General features: G+C 29.1%; 5 protein-coding genes and 1 long non-coding RNA gene across 8 annotated transcripts; 4 read left to right on the top strand and 2 right to left on the bottom strand.

Annotated features, from left to right (window-relative positions):
* Window positions 1-55: 55 nt before the first annotated feature.
* On the top strand, window positions 56-1,217 carry LOC113791975 (uncharacterized). The gene is made up of 2 exons (XM_027341832.2): window positions 56-237; window positions 299-1,217. The coding sequence occupies exons 1-2, from the start codon at window positions 171-173 to the stop codon at window positions 1,018-1,020; spliced, it is 789 nt and encodes a 262-aa protein (XP_027197633.2). The 5' UTR covers window positions 56-170; the 3' UTR covers window positions 1,021-1,217.
* A 126-nt stretch (window positions 1,218-1,343) lies between these two features.
* LOC113791974 (peptidase 1-like) lies at window positions 1,344-2,857 on the top strand. The gene is made up of 5 exons (XM_027341831.2): window positions 1,344-1,591; window positions 1,655-1,783; window positions 1,846-2,220; window positions 2,278-2,441; window positions 2,506-2,857. Exons 1-5 carry the CDS (start codon window positions 1,508-1,510, stop codon window positions 2,711-2,713), a joined length of 960 nt encoding a protein of 319 aa, XP_027197632.1. The 5' UTR covers window positions 1,344-1,507; the 3' UTR covers window positions 2,714-2,857.
* On the bottom strand, window positions 1,521-3,164 carry LOC142645582 (uncharacterized). Its single transcript, XR_012846685.1, has 2 exons — window positions 2,995-3,164; window positions 1,521-2,933 (listed from the first exon to the last, which is right to left on the bottom strand). It is a non-coding gene; the product is annotated as an uncharacterized LOC142645582 (long non-coding RNA).
* A 104-nt stretch (window positions 3,165-3,268) lies between these two features.
* On the top strand, window positions 3,269-4,660 carry LOC113791973 (peptidase 1). Its single transcript, XM_027341830.2, has 5 exons — window positions 3,269-3,430; window positions 3,513-3,632; window positions 3,693-4,073; window positions 4,139-4,302; window positions 4,364-4,660. The coding sequence occupies exons 1-5, from the start codon at window positions 3,341-3,343 to the stop codon at window positions 4,569-4,571; spliced, it is 963 nt and encodes a 320-aa protein (XP_027197631.2). The 5' UTR covers window positions 3,269-3,340; the 3' UTR covers window positions 4,572-4,660.
* Window positions 4,661-4,804: 144 nt separating this feature from the next.
* LOC113791864 (uncharacterized) lies at window positions 4,805-10,351 on the bottom strand. Of its 3 annotated transcripts, none has more exons than XM_075822116.1 (4): window positions 10,091-10,351; window positions 7,340-7,589; window positions 6,761-7,277; window positions 4,805-6,707 (listed from the first exon to the last, which is right to left on the bottom strand). In XM_075822116.1, exons 2-4 carry the CDS (start codon window positions 7,583-7,585, stop codon window positions 5,050-5,052), a joined length of 2,421 nt encoding a protein of 806 aa, XP_075678231.1. In that variant the 5' UTR covers window positions 7,586-7,589; window positions 10,091-10,351; the 3' UTR covers window positions 4,805-5,049. The 3 variants fall into 3 exon arrangements, with proteins under 3 accessions (XP_075678231.1, XP_027197505.2, XP_075678232.1); XM_027341704.2 differs by lacking the exon at window positions 10,091-10,351 and adding an exon at window positions 7,739-7,961; XM_075822117.1 differs by lacking the exon at window positions 10,091-10,351 and having other exon boundaries at window positions 7,340-7,723.
* On the top strand, window positions 8,138-9,120 carry LOC113791865 (uncharacterized). Its single transcript, XM_027341705.2, has 2 exons — window positions 8,138-8,259; window positions 8,319-9,120. The coding sequence occupies exons 1-2, from the start codon at window positions 8,178-8,180 to the stop codon at window positions 9,017-9,019; spliced, it is 783 nt and encodes a 260-aa protein (XP_027197506.2). The 5' UTR covers window positions 8,138-8,177; the 3' UTR covers window positions 9,020-9,120.
* Window positions 10,352-20,762: the final 10,411 nt, after the last annotated feature.

The raw sequence follows: 20,762 nt of genomic DNA, 5'->3' as shown, positions 1-20,762 counted from the left end.
TTAGTTGTATCTCCTGTTTCCAATAACAACATGAGCATCACTAGACAAAAGGATTTTAAATTTATTTTTTTTCAATTGTCTTATATGAATCAAACATAGTTTAGATACAGTGAATTGCAAAAAATAAAATTTAAAATCATCAGGAAAATCTAGAACAATACCGTTGCAAAATGAATCTGTTTTATAGCATCTTTTTAGCTTTTTTATTATTCATCGGTTTCTGTCAAGCCGATTATGGTATGTTATTATTCATTTGTAATTCTAAATTTCAATATTTATTATGTTTATGTGAGTATAGAAGATCTGAAAACTTTATCATTAAAAATTGGCGAAATGCAATGTCAAAATGTGCCAAAAATATCGGAATTTCTACGGAATTATCACACTTTAAAAAATGGTCCCAATTTTGGTGATGACTATGCTCAATTACAATCCATGTTGAATGAAACAAAAGTTTTATATTCAGCTTTAATGGATCAGATTAGTTACTATGCACAATCTGAACATGAACTATCGTTTTCAAATCAGAATTATTTCAATTTAATGATCTATTGGCATATACGTTCGATACAATGTCAAAGTTTATATATGGTATTTAAATGGATCGAACAAGACTTGTTACGATATCGTGAAGATCATTCTTCCAAGCTTCGTGATGTATTCGATGATGGTCAATTTCAAACAAAGATGACAAATTATATTAAAAAACATTATTTGTCCGATTTGGATATCCTCAATCAATTGGATTATGATATATTTGATTTTATTCGAAAGGCCGCCAAACATGTGGATAAAAATAGCATTATTAGTACGCTACAAAAACTTCATGAATTATTTGATGTAGTTAATAGTGGCCTTACCAAAGATATAATTTCACCTGCACATGATGATCTATATAAAAATGGATTAGATTTTTCCTTGCAAAGCCATGTATTGATTACTTCAACACTTAGTTATTACCGTTGGCTAACAGATTTTATGCATCAATATCAGGAAATATTTCAAAAACATTTTCCTTGATTAATATAACAAAATGTTACAATATTTTTTGAAAGTTAATTGTTAATTTTTATTAATTTTTTTTGTTTCATTTCTTTTGGCACAAGTGCTTAGGCAGCGTGCATCAATAAAAATTTATTATTATTAAAAATGTTACAATTTTCATTACCAATTTCATTTAAAAAATAAATAAATAAAATTGAAACAATTTCGCATTATGCCTACTAATGATAATCTTAAAATAGTTAATTTTCTATCAATTTTTAACCTTGATTAGACCAAGGTGATAATTGCTACTGTCATCAATACCTTCTCTCTATTTTGAGGAATCACATCACAAAATTTTCTGATTCTTTATTACGACAATATATAAATTAACTGATGATTCAAGGATAATTCAAGGATCATAGATATAAGAGTATTTGAATGAAAAATTTTTGACAATTTTTTTTGCATTCATTTTCCTTAAAATTATGACAATACAATTTAATCTAGACAATAAGAAAAAATGAAATTTGAGATTATTTTTACAATTTTTTTAATAGTGACCATTAAAACTCATGAACCTATTAAAACATTTGAACAATTCAAAGTAAGTAACTTGATGTCTTTGATTTCAATCAGAATATAATCGTTCAAATATTGATTTTTGTAGAAAGTTTTCCATAAACGATATTCCAACATAAATGAAGAAAACACGCGTCGAAAAAACTTCGAAAATGCATTGAAATATGTGGAAGGCAATAAACGTCGTGGTGTCAAAATTACCCAATTTGCTGATTTGGTTTGTATATAGTAGAATTGTGATTAGATTTATTTATCAATTTATCAATTCATAAAATTTAGAGTTTAGAAGAATTCAAATCAAGATATATAATGGATGCTAAAACCTATGCAAATGTGAAAAAGAGAAATTTTTATAGTTCTGGTAAATGTCAGATCAAAGATATTCATTTGCCGGCATCGATTGATTTACGAAAATCAGGTCATGTAACACCGATACAGAATCAAGGTTTATGTGGTTCATGTTGGGCATTTTCGGCTATAGCAACTGCAGAATCAGCATTCTTAGCATCGAATATTTCAGTTAATCTTTCCGTACAAGAATTAGTCGATTGCGCTTCTGATCATGGATGTAATGGTGATGATACGATTACTGGTTTTGATTATATTATGGAGAATGGTGTTGTCATCGAAAATGTTTATCCATACACTGGCTACGTGAGTATATTTTTCTATCTAGAACAAAGTTGATCATTTAATTTATGATATTCCAAGAAAAATAATTGCAATAGTCATGATACAAAACGATATAAGATTTTTAGTTATTGTCTAATCTCTTCACAAGATGAAAATAAAATAAAACAAACGCTGGCTATCACTAAAAGTGCCATTTCAGTAGTGATTACTATTGGTGATATTGATGAATTCCGTTATTATGAGTTAGTTTTTTTTCATATGAATTTTTCTAAATTTATAACATTTAATCATTTTTTTTGTCTCTAGTGGCAACACTTTAATCCGTTATGATAAGAATTATGGTTCAAATTATCATGCTGTAAACATTGTTGGCTATGGAACAATACAAGGTGTCGATTATTGGATTGTACGAAACAGTTGGGGTGAATATTGGGGTGCCGATGGTTATGCTTATCTTGAAATGCATAAAGATTTAATGGGCATCGATGAATATCCACTTGTTGCCATTGTATAGAATAATTAATTCATTTTCATTAATATTTCGTTATTAATTATTCTTTGTATAAAAAGTTTTGAACTAAGTTATAAAAATGTCCCAATACATCCTATTAAAGACTTATCTGTATTTTTAACAATAAAAATTCGTATTAACCAGTAATATCTTGTACTAATGTTTATAATTATAATCAATCGATATCTTTTTTGATCCGTTTATCTTGAAATGAGCCAACAATCTTGAGAAATGAAGAGGATCATCAATTAATTATTAGATATGATTCTTTACTACACACTTACATTTTAAGCCATATTCAACAAATCAATATACTTGTTCACATACAAACCACGAGAACAAAGATAATGATGATATAGGATTTAATTGTAAAAATATTACCTGAAATCACCTGACTGTCGCAATTAGTATGCAATGACAATTAAACAAGTAGTATAACTAATTGAAATCCCGGATCTAAAATCAATTAATTAATGCCAGGATCAATTGATGATATCGTTGATATTGTTATCATTTTTCATTTGTGATTTACCCATTATTCGATTCATATAAATATCATTTCAATCCATTCGATCATCATCATTTCCATTCTTTTTTCTTTCTCTCTCTAAAATCTAAAATCCATCCAACATGAAAATTACTTTGGCCATCGCCTCATTGTTGGCATTGAGCGCTGTTTATGCTCGTCCATCATCGATCAAAACTTTTGAAGAATACAAAGTTTGTTTTTGATTTATTGTTTTTTTTTTCCATTTTATATAATTGCCATTTATTCTTGTTTCACCTTTGTTATATATTGTAGAAAGCCTTCAACAAAAGTTATGCTACCTTCGAAGATGAAGAAGCTGCCCGTAAAAACTTTTTGGAATCAGTAAAATATGTTCAATCAAATGGAGGTGCCATCAACCATTTGTCCGATTTGGTAAGTTGATAATCATTGATATGTTTATTGAAAATTTTAAAACCAAATTCTTATTATTAGTCGTTGGATGAATTCAAAAACCGATTTTTGATGAGTGCAGAAGCTTTTGAACACCTCAAAACTCAATTCGATTTGAATGCTGAAACTAACGCCTGCAGTATCAATGGAAATGCTCCAGCTGAAATCGATTTGCGACAAATGCGAACTGTCACTCCCATTCGTATGCAAGGAGGCTGTGGTTCATGTTGGGCTTTCTCTGGTGTTGCCGCAACTGAATCAGCTTATTTGGCTTACCGTAATCAATCATTGGATCTTGCTGAACAAGAATTAGTCGATTGTGCTTCCCAACACGGTTGTCATGGTGATACCATTCCACGTGGTATTGAATACATCCAACATAATGGTGTCGTCCAAGAAAGCTACTATCGATACGTTGCACGAGTAAGTTTGATTTCGAAAAATCAAATTCGATTAACATTCATCAAATTTTTTCTAAAAATTTATAGGAACAATCATGCCGACGACCAAATGCACAACGTTTCGGTATCTCAAACTATTGCCAAATTTACCCACCAAATGTAAACAAAATTCGTGAAGCTTTGGCTCAAACCCACAGCGCTATTGCCGTCATTATTGGCATCAAAGATTTAGACGCATTCCGTCATTATGAGTAAGTTTGCCAATCAATTGAATGATGCAATAAAATTAATGTTTTATTATCAATTTTTTAGTGGCCGAACAATCATTCAACGCGATAATGGTTACCAACCAAACTATCACGCTGTCAACATTGTTGGTTACAGTAACGCACAAGGTGTCGATTATTGGATCGTACGAAACAGTTGGGATACCAATTGGGGTGATAATGGTTACGGTTATTTTGCTGCCAACATCGATTTGATGATGATTGAAGAATATCCATATGTTGTCATTCTCTAAACAAAAAGACAATTTCTTATATGATTGTCACTAATTTATTTAAAATCAAAATTTTTAGAAAATGAATAAATTCATTCACAAAAATTAAATTTTTCTCATTTGTTTCATTTCTATTTTTTTTATTCATCAAGCAATGATCGATATGATTGTTATGATTAAATATTGCGAGCTATATTAGAGTTTTCCAAAGTTTTTCTTAGTCACGAAGAAAAAAGAAATAAATTGACAAAAAATAATAATAAATTGTTTATTGAATTTTGTAAATGGAATCTTATAAATAGATATAATCACAATGTAAATGTATGAAAATGCCAATCTATAATACAGAATTGATAATTGGGGCGTTTATCAAACAATTGCAAATTAGATCTGAATCATTCTGAAGTTGAAAAAAACAATCAAAATTACGATATGCAAAATTGTCATTAAATGACATAAGAAAAAAAATTGATTCAACAAAAATTGATATAAGCAAAACTCAAATGTAAATGTTGACTTTTTGCTCTTCATAGTTTTTATCGACACAATTCGGATGATGTACACTCGTATAATGATCATCGATTTGATCGACTTCTATCGGTGGTAATAATACTGGTTTATATGATTCTGATGCAAGGTTTTCATGATCGGAATTAATTTCATCACCGTTTTCAACTATTGAAGGTTGTTTCACAGGAAGAGGTGGTGGCTCTTGTTTAATAACAGATGCTGTTCCATGGTTTATTTTTGTAATCGAGACATTTTCATTCATTTGATTGTGGTTATTAATCTGATTCAATGAATTCTCCAACATTTCGGTCATAGCCGGTATTGAAGCGATCACCTGTTTGACCGCTGGATTATTAGCACATTGATTACACCCAATGCATACCGCATCATGACAGATGATCGATTTTTGCTCTTCGTCTTGATGGCCAGTTGTCATCATCACTGTAGCTGACTGGCCGTAATTGATATTTGTTGTCAATGTAGGCTGTTCAATGGAAGATTGTGGTGAGCGAACTGTGTTTTGTCGGGATGTTGAACAATTAGTGCTACTTAATGAAATCATGCGATGATTACTTGGCGTGGTAGGTTTCGTTGCCCAATGTAATGGTTGTGCACCGACGCTTGCAGCATAGATTTCTTCTTTCGAGGTTAATTTATCTTCTTGTGTATAATATGTAGCTCCATGTTTCCTATAAATGGCTATGACAACTAATATTAAAGCGACCAAGCTGAGGATGATTAAGAATGCTAATATGAGGCCCACTTGTGGTTCTGACGCCGTAAGCCGCAATTGGACTTCTGGATTTGTACACCATTCAAGCTCATGATTCAAGCCCGGTTCGTGAAGATATCGTCCTTCCAATGATGATGGGATCGAACAACGAGCACAATGAATTAATCGATTCGGGTCATCAGTTAATTTTGGACAAACTTTCCAATATTCAGCCGGCTCATTATTTAGCCAATCGATGAATGGTAATATTTGGCAACGGTAACATGAAAAAGGATTGCCATGCAGATAAACTTCCGAAAGAAAATGCATATTTTGAAACATTAAAAATGTGCTCGGATCAATGAATGGTAATTTATTGTTGGACACATCCAATGTAGTCAACGAAACGGCTACCGGACTTAAGAGACGACTATTTAGCTCGGTTAAACTGTTGTTGGATATATTGAGAAACACTAACGATTTCAAAGAATCAAACGTTGATTCAGGCAGTGATTCATCTAGATTGATTTCAGCTGCAGATAAAAGTTTTAATCGACGCAACGGCTGCAAAAGGGCGACCACTGAAGAAGGTGAATCAATTAAATATCGATTTCGATCAATGTATAGTTGCTCTAGTGAATAAGAAATTGGTTCCAGCAAGACAGCACTGAACGATGTTATTTTGTTATTGGATAAATCGAGTTTTTTGATGGCATCTGCTAAACAAAACACACAATTTGTTAACGGATTTATCAGATTGTTCGATAAATCTAAACGATTCAAATTAAGACCAGCGAATATTCGATCCGGTAAGACAGTTAATGAATTGCGATTAAGTAGAAGAACGCGCAAATTCAAAAGACCTTCAAATGAAGAACGATTCAAATGTTTCAGATGATTATCACTGAGATCCAAGTATTCCAAATTTGTCAGTTCTAGTTGATAAAAAAAAGTTTAATTATCATTTCACATAGCAAATTGAACATACCTCGGAATGTAAAACCATCAATTCGAGTCAATTGACAGCTATTCAAATTAAGAAGACGAAGATTCGGTAAGCCTCGAAGTTTATCAGATCGAATTTCAGACAAAGGATTCCCACTTAAATCGAGTTCTTCTAATTTATTCAACAAATGAAACATCAAAGGAGCTAGTTGATTAATCTTATTTCTTGCCAATGATAATTTCAGTAGACTTGATAATTTAAAAAATGCAGCTGATGGGAAATCAGATGAAAGATTATTATCGCTCAAGTCTAAAGATTCCAACGAATCAAGGCAGTAAAAATTTCTTTGTACAACAAATTTGATATTATTATGGCTAAGATCAAGAATTTTGATCAAGAATTTGCAAGGATTACAATGAAGTGGACAAAATGTGAATTCACCGATTGCTGGTATTTTACTTTGTGTTATTCGGATTTCTTCTAAATTTGTCATTTCATAAAATATACGCCCCAATTTCAGGTCGTTATATCGATTTTGTTTAGGTGTGATGCTGATCACCTATCAATAAAAAAAAAGTGACATTTCAGAATTTTGGAAATTAATTAATATATTTTTTTTACCTGAGTCTCTGGATCCATTTTATCGATTGGTATGTTTTCTATCAATTCTGTACAAGTGACCGTTTTTCGTTTTTGATCATCAACATCACAGACACATGGTGGCGATGGACAACGTTTAGGTAATAAAGGTGAAAAAAATGGCGATACACTATTGGCGAAAACTAAAGATTTATTCGAGCTACCACCACCACCACCAACCAATATAAGGATCATAACCAGAAGCAGATTGATGATCACCGACATCATAGTCCTACATGAAAAAAATTGGATCAATTTAGAAAGGGAAAATAATCTTTTTGTTCATTTTATTTATTAGATAATGAAAAACAGAATATCGGTTTTTATTTTCGATAGAATAAAATAGATTAGAATCATCAAAAAAAAAGGTGTGGTTCAAACCAAAAGAGGAAAAAAAAATCTCATGAAATCATCAATTTTATTGCCAGTGTGTATCGCGAACAAAATTTTATCTAATCAACAACAACAAAAAAAATTTGTATGTTCTAGTGTGATCTTTTGATTCGAATTCATTCTTTATTCTTCAATTCCTTGGCCTCATTTTTCAAAAAAAAATATTTTAGAATTTGCTATGGTTTTAAACAGGACTTTTAATCCTATGGGAAAAAATCCACGTATTTGTACATTTTATAATGAGTTATAGTAATGAGAAACAATTGAAACATTTATCATCATTTTTTTCAGTCAAAACAATGTCAAGTATGTGCACTTTAAAGATTTTTTTCCCAAGAAAAACTTTTAGAAATCAATTGGAAATAATTTTTTTTTGCCTTTTTAAAGATCAATCCAAGACTACATTGTAATCATAAAGTTTTTCCCGATGAATTTTTCTGATATAGTGTATAAAAACATAATGGCGAATATAATGACATCAATCGCAATCTTTATGGTCTTGTTTTCCGGTAAGATTATAGATTCGTAATATTAATTATTCAATCTTTAAAATTTCTTTTAAATCAAGGAACATTGGCACAATCATTATTTGTTGATTATAATGATTATTCATGTGGTTTAAATCAAAATGAAACCAATGAATTAATCCAAAAATTTAAAATATTTAAAAAAAATAGCAACGGAAATGAAAATTTTAAAAAGATTAATGATTTTATTGAACAAGCACGATTATTTCGTGATAATGCAGCCAAACAGATGCTTGAAATCGATCAACAATTATTGACTCTAAATGTAACACAAATATCGCAACGTATAAAACTTGAACAAAATAAGATTCAATGTGAAAAATTAACAAAATTTTCCGAATTACTGTCAATGCAATTATTGGCTTATGAAGTTGGAATGTTTGAATTTGCTGAAGAAATAGATCCGAATATTGATTTTGATCGTAAAATGAAGAATTTCTTAGACGAAACGTCTAGATTATTCAACTTGGCGGAATTTGACAAGTTGGAAAAGAAATTTCTAAATGCAATATCGACAAAAACATTGAAAGATGAAATCGATGGGGAATTGGTAGCGCTAAACGATTTTATAAACCAATTTTTAGAGGACATTATAATGTCCGAATTTACTGTTCAATCACGTTATTATTTGAATTTTTCGATTGAAGATCAAGTTCAAATCGATTCAACATTGATGACATTTAGTGCATTAAAAATTCTTCTTAATGACCTAAAGGATTATCTCGAGCATTTAGATAATTAATAATATCATAATTTTTAATATCAAAAATAAATGGACAGTTTATCTAAATGAATTGATTGATTGATTGATTAAAATGCAATAAAAATCCTATTCTATCATAATGTTATGTCTTTATAAATGTTTGTTATTGATTATTTAACGATTGAACTTTGAACAACAACAACAAAAAAAAATCTTTGACAAACAAACGGTCATGTTGATTCAATCAAAATATTTGTATAATTATCAATGAATGTTCAAAGTTCAATATAGGATCACATTTCATGTTTATTGATTTGTTATCGATCTTAATTTAGTTAGAATTCAATAATTTTTATTTGTTTTGTTGCTAATGTTGAATGAAATGATGAGTTTACAAGTGGTGAAATTTAGATAACAACTACAACAACAACAAAATAATTATGCCAATAAAGGAATTGGAATTGAGTTTTTTTCTCTTATAAAATAACATTTGTTGTCGTCATGTAATGAGATTCAAGATAATAATAAATTGGAAAAAAATCATGGATTGAAATCCACTTGTGGATAAAATGGATCATTTTATTTTTTTGGTGTCATTGGTTATAATTTACTATTTATGAAAAGAAACAAAAAATCATATATCATAATGATTATGACATTTTTATGAAGATTTTTTTTAGCACACAAATTTTTGGTTTTGATGGCAAATGAAGAATCCATCTAAATAGTGAACCAATCTTAATAGTTTGTTGATATTCATTATCATTCGTTATATATTTCATTAATAATATTTATAGATTTGACAAGACGATAACAACATTAGAATTATCATGTAAACTAAAAATAAGTCATCATCATCATTATCATCATCATTGGCTAAAAATGGAAAAATCGACCAATGGAAATAAAAGAAGAAGTCATCAATGGCAACACATTAACAACATTAACAAAAGGACATTTCATATGGGATTTTTGTTTGAATATTTTTAGAAATGAACAACAAAAAAAAATTCAACAATGAATTGATTGGGGACAATTTAGAAGAAAAAAATGTTGTTTATCAACAATTAGAGATATTCTCTTAGATGGGACAAAATATTTTATACATACCTGGTTTAAATACTGTTTTTTTTTTGGGAAAAAATTGACAAATAAACGGAAATGAATATTAGAATCTGTTGATTGAATGAAACATTTCAAAAACGAAATATTGATTTATTTATTCGAATGAATCCAAAACAAAAACAGGAAAAAGATTGATGTACAACATTTTTGAACGGATCAATTTTTGAACTCAGAATCGAATCATTTGTTGAAATACTGTTTTTTTTTCTGCAATCAGTTTGCAATCAACCTGATTTGACGAAGAGAGAGAAAAAAATGACTAATCTCGAGCAGGATTTTTATTCGAATGCGACAACAAATTTTTTTTACGCGCGCACTAAACACTAAATATATTTTTTTTTCTTCGGTTCATTTCGAAATGACGAGTGTCAAAAAAAAGACCATTGCCAGCCACATGGAATTATATGGAAAAGAAGATCTCGAAATCATGCAACAGTCACCATATGTGGATTCACGAATATACCACTACGATCGATCAATATTCAAAATGTGTGTGTTCTACCCTCAATTTTCAGTTATATATAACAAACAGACAAAAAAAAACACACAGAGAAATATGTACCAGAGTCAAGTATATTCGGGTAAAAATTTTAATTTTCTATTACCCACGATCTTTCTTTTTCATTTTGGTTCTATTCTATTTATTATTTGTCGATAGGTCGATCTCTATTTGTTATGTGGCAGCTGTTTCCGAAACATACAACAAACATAGCCAGTAAAGTAAAGAGAAAGAGAGAAAAAAACATCATGATGATGATGATGATGATGATGATGAATCAAAGTAAGAAACCAGAAAAAAAGAACGCCTTGTTTGTCGTGGTTTTAATCTTGATTCTTTATGTATCTCGTTTTTTTATTTATTGATGACAACATATTGTTGGCATTTGTTTCTTTTCCTGATCATCTGATGGATAACATGATTCAAATTAATTAATTATTATCATTAATATTTTTTTTGGGTGTTGTTTTGAAGCATTGAAGAAGAAGAAGTGAAAAAATGCTGTAATCGAAAATGATTTTTTTTGAAAAACATCTAGCCATTAATAAAGCGGATTATCAAACAAATTGGTTACCCAATTTTTTTTTTTGAATTTCAGGACCGATAGGAAATTGTTATGAGTAATCATATATACAGGATTATCAACCGCAGTTCACACATGCATACTCACACCGAAAACAAAACAAAACGATCGGATACAAATGGGTCTGGTTTGTCCTTATTTATATTTGCATCGGAGAACAAAAATTTTTCATTCATTCATTCAAAATTTTCTCCACTTCAAAAACTAAATACAATAGATTTTGATTATAAACTTTTGGTATTGTTCCATACATAGAAGCTAGGGCTCGAAGCCCTTACACTTCATTGTTGTCGTATCCGGACCTTAACACCCTACATTCGAACACTATTTGCACACACAGAGTTTTGATGAACTCAGCCAATTGTGTTTATGAGGAAAAATAAATTGTGAGCATTCGAATCGTTGATTACATTTTATTATTGTTCAAAAACCATTGAAAGTCAATTTTACCGGTGTGTTTGTTAATATTTAGAAAAATAATAATTGTTTTGTAACAAAACTTTTAGTAAGTTTAAGTATATATTCGACAAATTCATTTCAATCGGTATGCTTTGGGGTGAAATCTTGACGCTTTTTTTTTGTTGTTGACAGGATAAAAATCAAAGTTTATCGAATCGTAAGATGTTTGTATGTTCACTATCGTTGATGATTAATAATTTAATTTCAAATTCTGTTTACGGTAGATGAATAACAATAACCATCAGTTAACGAGCTGTTAAATATCGAATGTTGGTTCTATTAACAAAAATTGAAGAGTTGGGAAGTGAAAGGAAAAAAATTCATTTTACTGATTACTTACTTGGATTTTTTTCTTTGGAATCGTTACCATCACCGATGATGAGAAATTAATTATTCGAATTCAATCTTAATTATCATCGTCATCAACGATGATAATGAATCTACTGTAGCATCAATAATTTTGCAAACATAATCATTTTACTTTTATCATGCTGTGAAAAAGTAAAGTTTAACGTGTATTTTGGGTACGATAAGAATATTTTTCCTGATGAAAAAATCAATTATTTCGGGTTGTTTTTTTTTTTTTGTTATATTCTGGGCAAGTTTAAAAACTACATTATGTAATTAACGATTCGACTGAATGAGATTTTTATTCTGATTAAAAGTTTGTAATGTTGATGACCATAAACCCTGACTGTTTCGAATGTGTGAAGTTTTCAATTCCAAATGCTTGATCAAAATCATTGTCACAAAAAAAAAGTTTTTCGAATTTATAGATTTTGATAAAAAAGAAAGAATTTCAAGAATTTTTCCGGTCAATTTTAGATTTAAAATACAAATTAATGATAAGACATAAGAATGTCTTGAAATCTTCTTATTGCCAAAAAAAACTAAGGAATAAAATTTCGTTTCATTAAACAAAATTTCAATCAGGCTTTGTTCGTGATGCACTTTACAGAATTTTGCAAACAATAAATTCCACATTCATTCTTTTATTTTTTACAATGTTATTGTTGTGTAATGAAGCATACAAATGTCTCAAATATGATATAAGAATTCTTTCTTCAAATTCACCAATAACATGTTATGATACAATGAATTTGAAATGAATGTTGACATTATCCTCGATATGGATGTTTGCCTAATGATTCGATATGCAAAGGGATGATGATGATGATTCATGACGATCCTCCTTTAACATGTCGTTTAAATATTATTCTGTTTTATTATCATCATTATCATCGGTGCATCATCATCATTCCCAAAGTGGATATTTATATTTTAAAAAAATATTTCTTCAAACAACACTCGTGAAAAAAATGGAATATTCTAATGTTATTTGTATTATTATTATTATACGAAAATTGTCAAGTTTTTTTCTTCAATTTTTTATGAAAAAAAAGCGAATTGAAATCATATTGAATTGAATCAAGTCATCAGGTTTTATTCTCTTTTTATACTATCCATTCAAAAATCATCAAAGACAAATATATGGCTTTTTCTATGGCTTGATTTTTTTCATTCATTCATTCGTTCAAACAAACATATTTTTTTCCGATTTATAAAAAGTATGAATCACCCTTTTAATATTTGATATATTTCTATTCATATTTTGTATTCGGTTTTTTTTGGATAAATAATAATGTTGTTGTTTGCGGAAAAAAGAGATCGTGACCACATTTCCGGACAGTTTTATGATATCCTAACAGCATGCCTTTATCAATGATCATTGAAAGTAACAGAAAATTAATTTACGGAAATAATTCGTGTTTGGAATAAGATTGTTAAGCTGCAGAAGAAGAAGAAGATACAAAAGTCGAGTAGATTATTGTTTGATAATTTTAGCTTCTAGGCTTTTTTTCTCATTTAGATTTTCTATATGGGAAGAGGTATCAAAATGAAATGTGAAAAAAAATTATTATTTTATATCGATAATTGAGTATTTCTATGGTCTTACAACGAAATAAAAAACCCAAAGCAACTACGAAAAAAGAAAAGAAAAGAAACGTGCTATAATAACAAACGTAAACATGAATTCGGTTCACTGAACAGATTCAGGGATGCTGAATTGAATTGAATTGAATGAAAAAAAAATATAAACCAAAATCGCATCAGTATGAGTCATACGAACCATATCTAAACAAGTTGATGCGGACGAATGAGATGTTACAATCATTTATACATTTATTCTTTCACAATTTATACATTTATCCATCCATTCGAATCTAATGAAACCTTACAGCAATCATATATGACACAAGCGATAAGGGTCTGAATTTTCCATTTTTTTTGCATTCGTTCAAATTCATTCAGTAAAAAAAATTTCACGGCTGTTTAGAACAATTCCTATGAAAAAAAAACTTTAGTCACAGCGGAATCATCATCTAATTCCCACATCTAATAATAATTTATATATGGATACGTTGTTAGTTAAAAACACACGCGCTTGTAAAAAACATCGCGACAGGATGTCCTCATCGTTCAGGAATTCAATATGTACATCAAATTTATTTTTTGAAAAATATGAAGAAACAAAAACAACAAAATCTAAACCACAAAAAAATCTATGGTTAATAATGATGATGATGATGATGATAATTAATGATTTTAATCATTAATTATATGATGATTAAGCCAAGATTAATCGACCATCATTATTAACGATGAATCTCAACAACGAAAAAGTTTTTCAATCAGAATTCCAAATGATAAAAAAACCAAATTATGTAAATTATTAGATTCTTATTGTTATTATCAATAAAATTCCATTCAATTCAATTTGATTCGATTTATCGATCTTTTTCAATAAAAAAAACATCTAATCATTGAATTATTACAAAAATCGTAGATACCGAAACGAAAGATGATACAATTTATATAAATTTGATTGTAATAGAATAGGAAAATAATAATAATAATAAACAGATGTGCCGATAATCATAGTGAATAAACACTAGAGATTTGGTGAACGACCCATCGACCAACCGAATCAACCAACCGACCGACCGACCAATTGATTCGGCAAACATACAAACAAACATACTCGTCATCATAATCTAATGTGAATCCGAAAAGAATTATAGGATATAGTTTTGTTGTATAAATACTAGATAGTTGGAGAATATTTGTTCTTTTTTTGTTCTTTGGTTATCAGCAAAAAAAAATGTTTGAAGATAAAAATAAATAGATGATTACGAACGATAAGAGCACGTGTTTGGCGGTAATAGTTCAGGATCTGTTTGTCTTTATTTGTGTTTAGTATAGAGGATGTGTGTTTGTGTTTGAATAAAGAAAATCGGAGCAATGCAATCAAATTTACCAAAAGAAGAATGCTGATGATGATATGATTGTAGCTTGAAGCAAATAGATGGAGAAAAAATCTAATGATGATGAAGATGATGATGAAGAAAATAATAATTAACATCATCATCAAACGAATTTAAGCTTAGGTTTTAATTAATTTCGATTCTTGCACGTGTTTTGTCATATATGAATATATGGTAGAATTCTTTTGTTTTTTGTTTTTTGTGGGGTTATTACAATATACCAGCCATGTGGTTATAGATCCTATGAGAATCCGATTTTCAATGTAAAAATTTAAATTCCCAGATTGTGTGTGCATGCTGTGTGTTTGTATTTGTTTTAGGGAAAAAACATATAAATAATGATGAATTCATGTACACATGGCCAAACATTGAACAATTCTGCGGTCAGATTGTATTCTCTCCTTTGTTTTTTTAAAAAACAAAACGATGTTCAAATTTATAATTTTTTGTTATTAACAATGATTAATTGTAATTTAACTTGCCAATATTGAAAACTATCAAAAAAAAATCAAAGTTTTATTTTTTAGCAAAAAAAAAGCAAAAGATTCTAGATTATTGTAGTCATAACAATTATCTAAATCAATCATTCTGTTTTTACAATTCAAACATTGACAATTAATTGTCTATTTTATTTGAATTGTTTTGAATAAAAGAGAGACAAACATATCTAAATATAACACAAACTAGATATAATCAAATGAAATGAAAAAAAATTCAATGATTTTTAAATGTTGTATGTGCGTGCAAAAAAAGAGACAAAAATAAAATGTTTGGATCAAAACAAATTCATGAGTTCATCATTTCCATTTCATTCATTGATTCATATGTTTATATTCAATAAATAAATGGAAAACAAAAATCAAGATGTAAGAAATGTTTGTTTATTTTATCCTTTTTTTCGTTGTTCCTCTATAATTATTTTGTTCAACAACATCAGTTTACCACTCAAAAAAAAACATGACAATTTCAAGTGATTCCGGATTCTTTTTTCGGTTGTTGATGAAAACAAAATTAAATACTCATTGAAATAAATGTTTATCCTGTACCATGAACAATAAGCCATTATATTTCAAAGTTTTGAATTTAAATTTAAAGTTTTTTGAACAAAAAAGTCAAAACAAAATTGAATATTTAGACCTAAATTTAGTTCATATATTTATTTATATGCACCAACAACAAAAAAGTTTGTTGTTGGTTTGGTTTGGTTGATGAATAATCAAAACAATTCTTTAGCAGAGAGAATCGATTGACATAAAACAGTAAATAGAAATAAAAGTTCTGTAGAATTTTTATAGTTCTGTAGATAAATATAAAGAAAAAAAAACTTGGCTATTAATGATGACAATTTTTGTTGTTGTTGTTGAAAATGATCCTGAAACTTGTCAACGATATTGTCAAAATTTGAATAGATTCATACAAAATTCATTGACAGCCATATTGTGTCATAATGGACAAAATGCCAAATGCAAAATTTGACACATTTCCTTTTTGGCCGGATAGGTTGGCTGGATTCGTTTATCATCATGTCAATCATCCATAATTGTTAAGTAATTGAAAAAACACGTGCCTTACAATCGTCTTATGATTACAAATCGATCATTGCAATATTGATTCGATTCGTTTTCTTCTATTCATCGAATTATAATTGAATTTTTTTTACATTGACAAAATTGTTTTTCATTTGAAAAATACGAATGGCTTATGTATATCACAAAAGGGATTTATTTGCAATTGAAAAAAAATAATGATCATTTGGAATAAGATTTTCAATTTATATTGTTTGAGTAGGTGAAAACAGAAAAACTTTTTTAAAAAATTTGTTCAGCTTTACTATACTTTAAATTGATTTTTTTCCCCACCAATTTGTCTCATCTTGATGAAAAACATGATTATTTTTTTTTCCAGGAATCTTGTAGAAATTACACTTTTTTTCTATTTGTTCATTCATTCATTGGAATTTAATTTTTTTTGGGGAATTCAATTCCATCGATAACAATGATTCAATATAATTGTGGTCGATTGTTTGATTCCGGAATTTCAACAGCAACAACAAAAAAACTTTGTTAAAAAAAAGTTTAGATAAAAATCAAAATCATTCAAGCAGTAATTCAGCACCATGGAATTCGATCAATCGATCGATATATAACAAGCAAGAAGAATATATATCAGATAGCCGGAATTTTGCTTTTCTTTTCCTTTTTTTTCACAATGATTGGCTATCGGATTTTATTTTATTTATTCTATTTGATTATCTCAAACATACAATATGAAACTTGCCAAAGATGTCAACCAAACAACAACAACAACAACAAATGTCAAATTGAATAAATTATTCGATTATATATTATAAATGATAAAGTAATATCAAGTAATTTAATCTAACCAAATATAAATTTTTTTTTGTGTGTGTTTTCATTTATTGTCATTTTTTTTTGTTGGTCAAGGAAAGAAATTGAGTATCGATTTTTTTTATATACTTTTGGTTGTAATAAGATGAACAACACCACCAACAACAATTTCATTATAGTAGTCATATATATAGATGAAGATAGTTAATCTTTGTTAGATATTGATATTCTGTATGCTATTAGTGAATGACATCGTAAATATTGTCAGTTTATATATATTAGATAAAAACAAACAAATTCTTTTTTCTCCTAATAAAAATAATTTTGCCCTAGTTTACAGGAATTCAATTTCATCAAAGTTGTTTCATTTTTCATCTTTATTTTCGCGTATACGAAATTTTTGGTGTCATTCAAAAAAAAACAACAACAGCGGAATCGGTTATATTTATCTTAAGAGAGTAAACAAAACAACGAACAAACACGCAAACAAACAGATTATTATTATCATTATGATTATTATTAATTTTTCTCTGTTCATCTTGTCATATAGTGTGGGCGTATAATGAATTTTTTTTTTGTTCAAATTATTCTTCATTCACTTGAATTAAAAGTTACACACAGAAAAATGAAACGTAAAATAGTTCGATTTTTGCCAAAAACCATAACATTTTTGGGTTTTAACGTCATCCACAAAATGTTATGGTTTTTTTCCTCAATATTTTATGGAAAACTGAAATCGTGAAATATTAGGATTTTTTTCCAGAATATTTCATGATTTTTTGGCCAATCTTATACTCAGCCCAAACATTTCATGGATTTTTTGTTTTGCCCAAACATTTCATGGATTTTTTGTTTTGTCCCAATATTTCATGGATTTTTCTGCTAGCCTCAATATTTCATGGATTTTTTTGCTAGCCTCAATATTTCATGAAAAATTTCTGGACTTAGAAAATTTTTTCATTTTTGGATTAATCAAAATTTCATAATAAAATATGTACAATTTGACACTCGGCCAAACATATCGCGTTTGCAATGAATTTGCGAAGTTGGATCTACAAAAAATGATTGATTTGAAACCACGTTTCAATGAGAATGGAATCCTATCCTATCCTATCTTCCGGACAGAATAATCATACAGACAAAATGGATGTTTCCTGTGCAAATTTTTTTCAATAGGGCTAAAGAAGAAGGTATTGGATTGGATCTTCCTTCATTTGTCTAAGATGAGTTCCTAATATCTAATTTGGTTAAAAAATATGAAGGGGTCAGATGTGGCAATTTGATCATGAAGCCAAAACTAGTGGCTGTTGTCCACGCTGGCTTCGTAAACAACTTATAACCTAAAATTGCTTTTCAATATCAGATTGGATTCATGATCGATTCATGAAAAGATTTGGTAAATCGATGTTTGTTCGATTGAGCCATAACAATTGAACTTGAAATTTGAAACAATTCGCTAACATTCGAAACATTGTTAATAATTCAATTAAACAATTGAAATAATTCGAATCCAGCATTTTTGTTTTTAAACGAAGTTTTTGTTTTTCGTTTGCCATTTGACTATTTTTCGAATCAGAAAATATTATTTTGTGTAACGGCTCAAAACATGGAAAAAACAATAGAAAGCGTTGTGGCTGGATAAGGAAATCTCCAACGGTCGAACGAGAAATCGGAAGCGATATGGAACTCAAGCAAGCATCAGTGGTGAACTGAGGGCAACCAAGGAAGATTCATCCATTCTTGATAAATTATTAGAAATCACATAGCCATGATTTGAGCGATAATCTGGAAAATAAAGCAAACAAATCGGAGAATTTCAATCTATCCTTGGCCAATAATCTTAATTTTTTATCATTTAATTCACTGATTAACTTGTTTACTTTTTGTTTATGAATTTAAAAAATGATCTTTATGCCACCTTAGTCGGCTAAATTTATCTTTCTTTTCTCTTTTATTTCGCATTTTTTTTGTAAATAAAAATATTTTTAACCAGAATATTTCATGATTTTTTGCCCAAAAATATTCAGTCTTTTCCAGAATATTTCATGGATTTTTCCAAGAAATATTAGGTCTTTTCCAGAATATTTCATGATTTTTTGGCCACAAATATTTGAGTTTTTTGCCTCAATATTTCATGGATTTTGCCCAGAAATAAAAGAGAAAAGAAAGATAAATTTAGCCGACTAAGGTGGCATAAAGATCATTTTTTAAATTCATAAACAAAAAGTAAACAAGTTAATCAGTGAATTAAATGATAAAAAATTAAGATTATTGGCCAAGGATAGATTGAAATTCTCCGATTTGTTTGCTTTATTTTCCAGATTATCGCTCAAATCATGGCTATGTGATTTCTAATAATTTATCATGAATGGATGAATCTTCCTTGGTTGCCCTCAGTTCACCACTGATGCTTGCTTGAGTTCCATATCGCTTCCGATTTCTCGTTCGACCGTTGGAGATTTCCTTATCCAGCCACAACGCTTTCTATTGTTTTTTCCATGCTTTGAGCCGTTACACAAAATAATATTTTCTGATTCGAAAAATAGTCAAATGGCAAACGAAAAACAAAAACTTCGTTTAAAAACAAAAATGCTGGATTCGAATTATTTCAATTGTTTAATTGAATTATTAACAATGTTTCGAATGTTAGCGAATTGTTTCAAATTTCAAGTTCAATTGTTATGGCTCAATCGAACAAACATCGATTTACCAAATCTTTTCATGAATCGATCATGAATCCAATCTGATATTCAAAAGCAATTTTAGGTTATAAGTTGTTTACGAAGCCAGCGTGGACAACAGCCACTAGTTTTGGCTTCATGATCAAATTGCCACATCTGACCCCTTCATTTTAACCAAGTTAGATATTAGTCAATTCGATTGGAACTCATCTGTAGACAAATGAAGGAAGATCCAATCCAATACCTTCTTCTTTAGCCCTATTGAAAAAAATTTGCTTAGGAAACATCCATTTTGTCTGTATGATTATTCTGTCCGGAAGATAGGATAGGATAGGATTCCATTCTCATTGAAACGTGGTTTCAAATCAATCATTTTTTTTGTAGATCCAACTTCGCAAATTCATTGCAAACGCGATATGTTTGGCCGAGTGTCAAATTGTACATATTTTATTATGAAATTTTGATTAATCCAAAAAATGAAAAAAATTTTCTAAGTCCAGAAATTTTTCATGAAATATTGAGGCTAGCAAAAAAATCCATGAAATATTGAGGCTAGCAAAAAAATCCATGAAATATTGGGACAAAACAAAAAATCCATGAAATGTTTGGGCAAAACAAAAAATCCATGAAATGTTTGGGCTGAGTATAAGATTGGCCAAAAATCATGAAATATTCTGGAAAAAAATCCTAATATTTCACGATTTCAGTTTTCCATAAAATATTGAGGAAAAAACCATAACATTTTGTGGATGACGTTAAAA

Source organism: Dermatophagoides pteronyssinus, unplaced genomic scaffold (genome assembly GCF_027571235.1).
Source record: "Dermatophagoides pteronyssinus isolate colony J.1.1.1.1 unplaced genomic scaffold, Derpt_VIB-CSIC_2022.12 sq0015, whole genome shotgun sequence".
Taxonomy (NCBI): domain Eukaryota; kingdom Metazoa; phylum Arthropoda; class Arachnida; order Sarcoptiformes; family Pyroglyphidae; genus Dermatophagoides; species Dermatophagoides pteronyssinus.
This window is presented reverse-complemented; position numbering and strand designations above follow the sequence as displayed.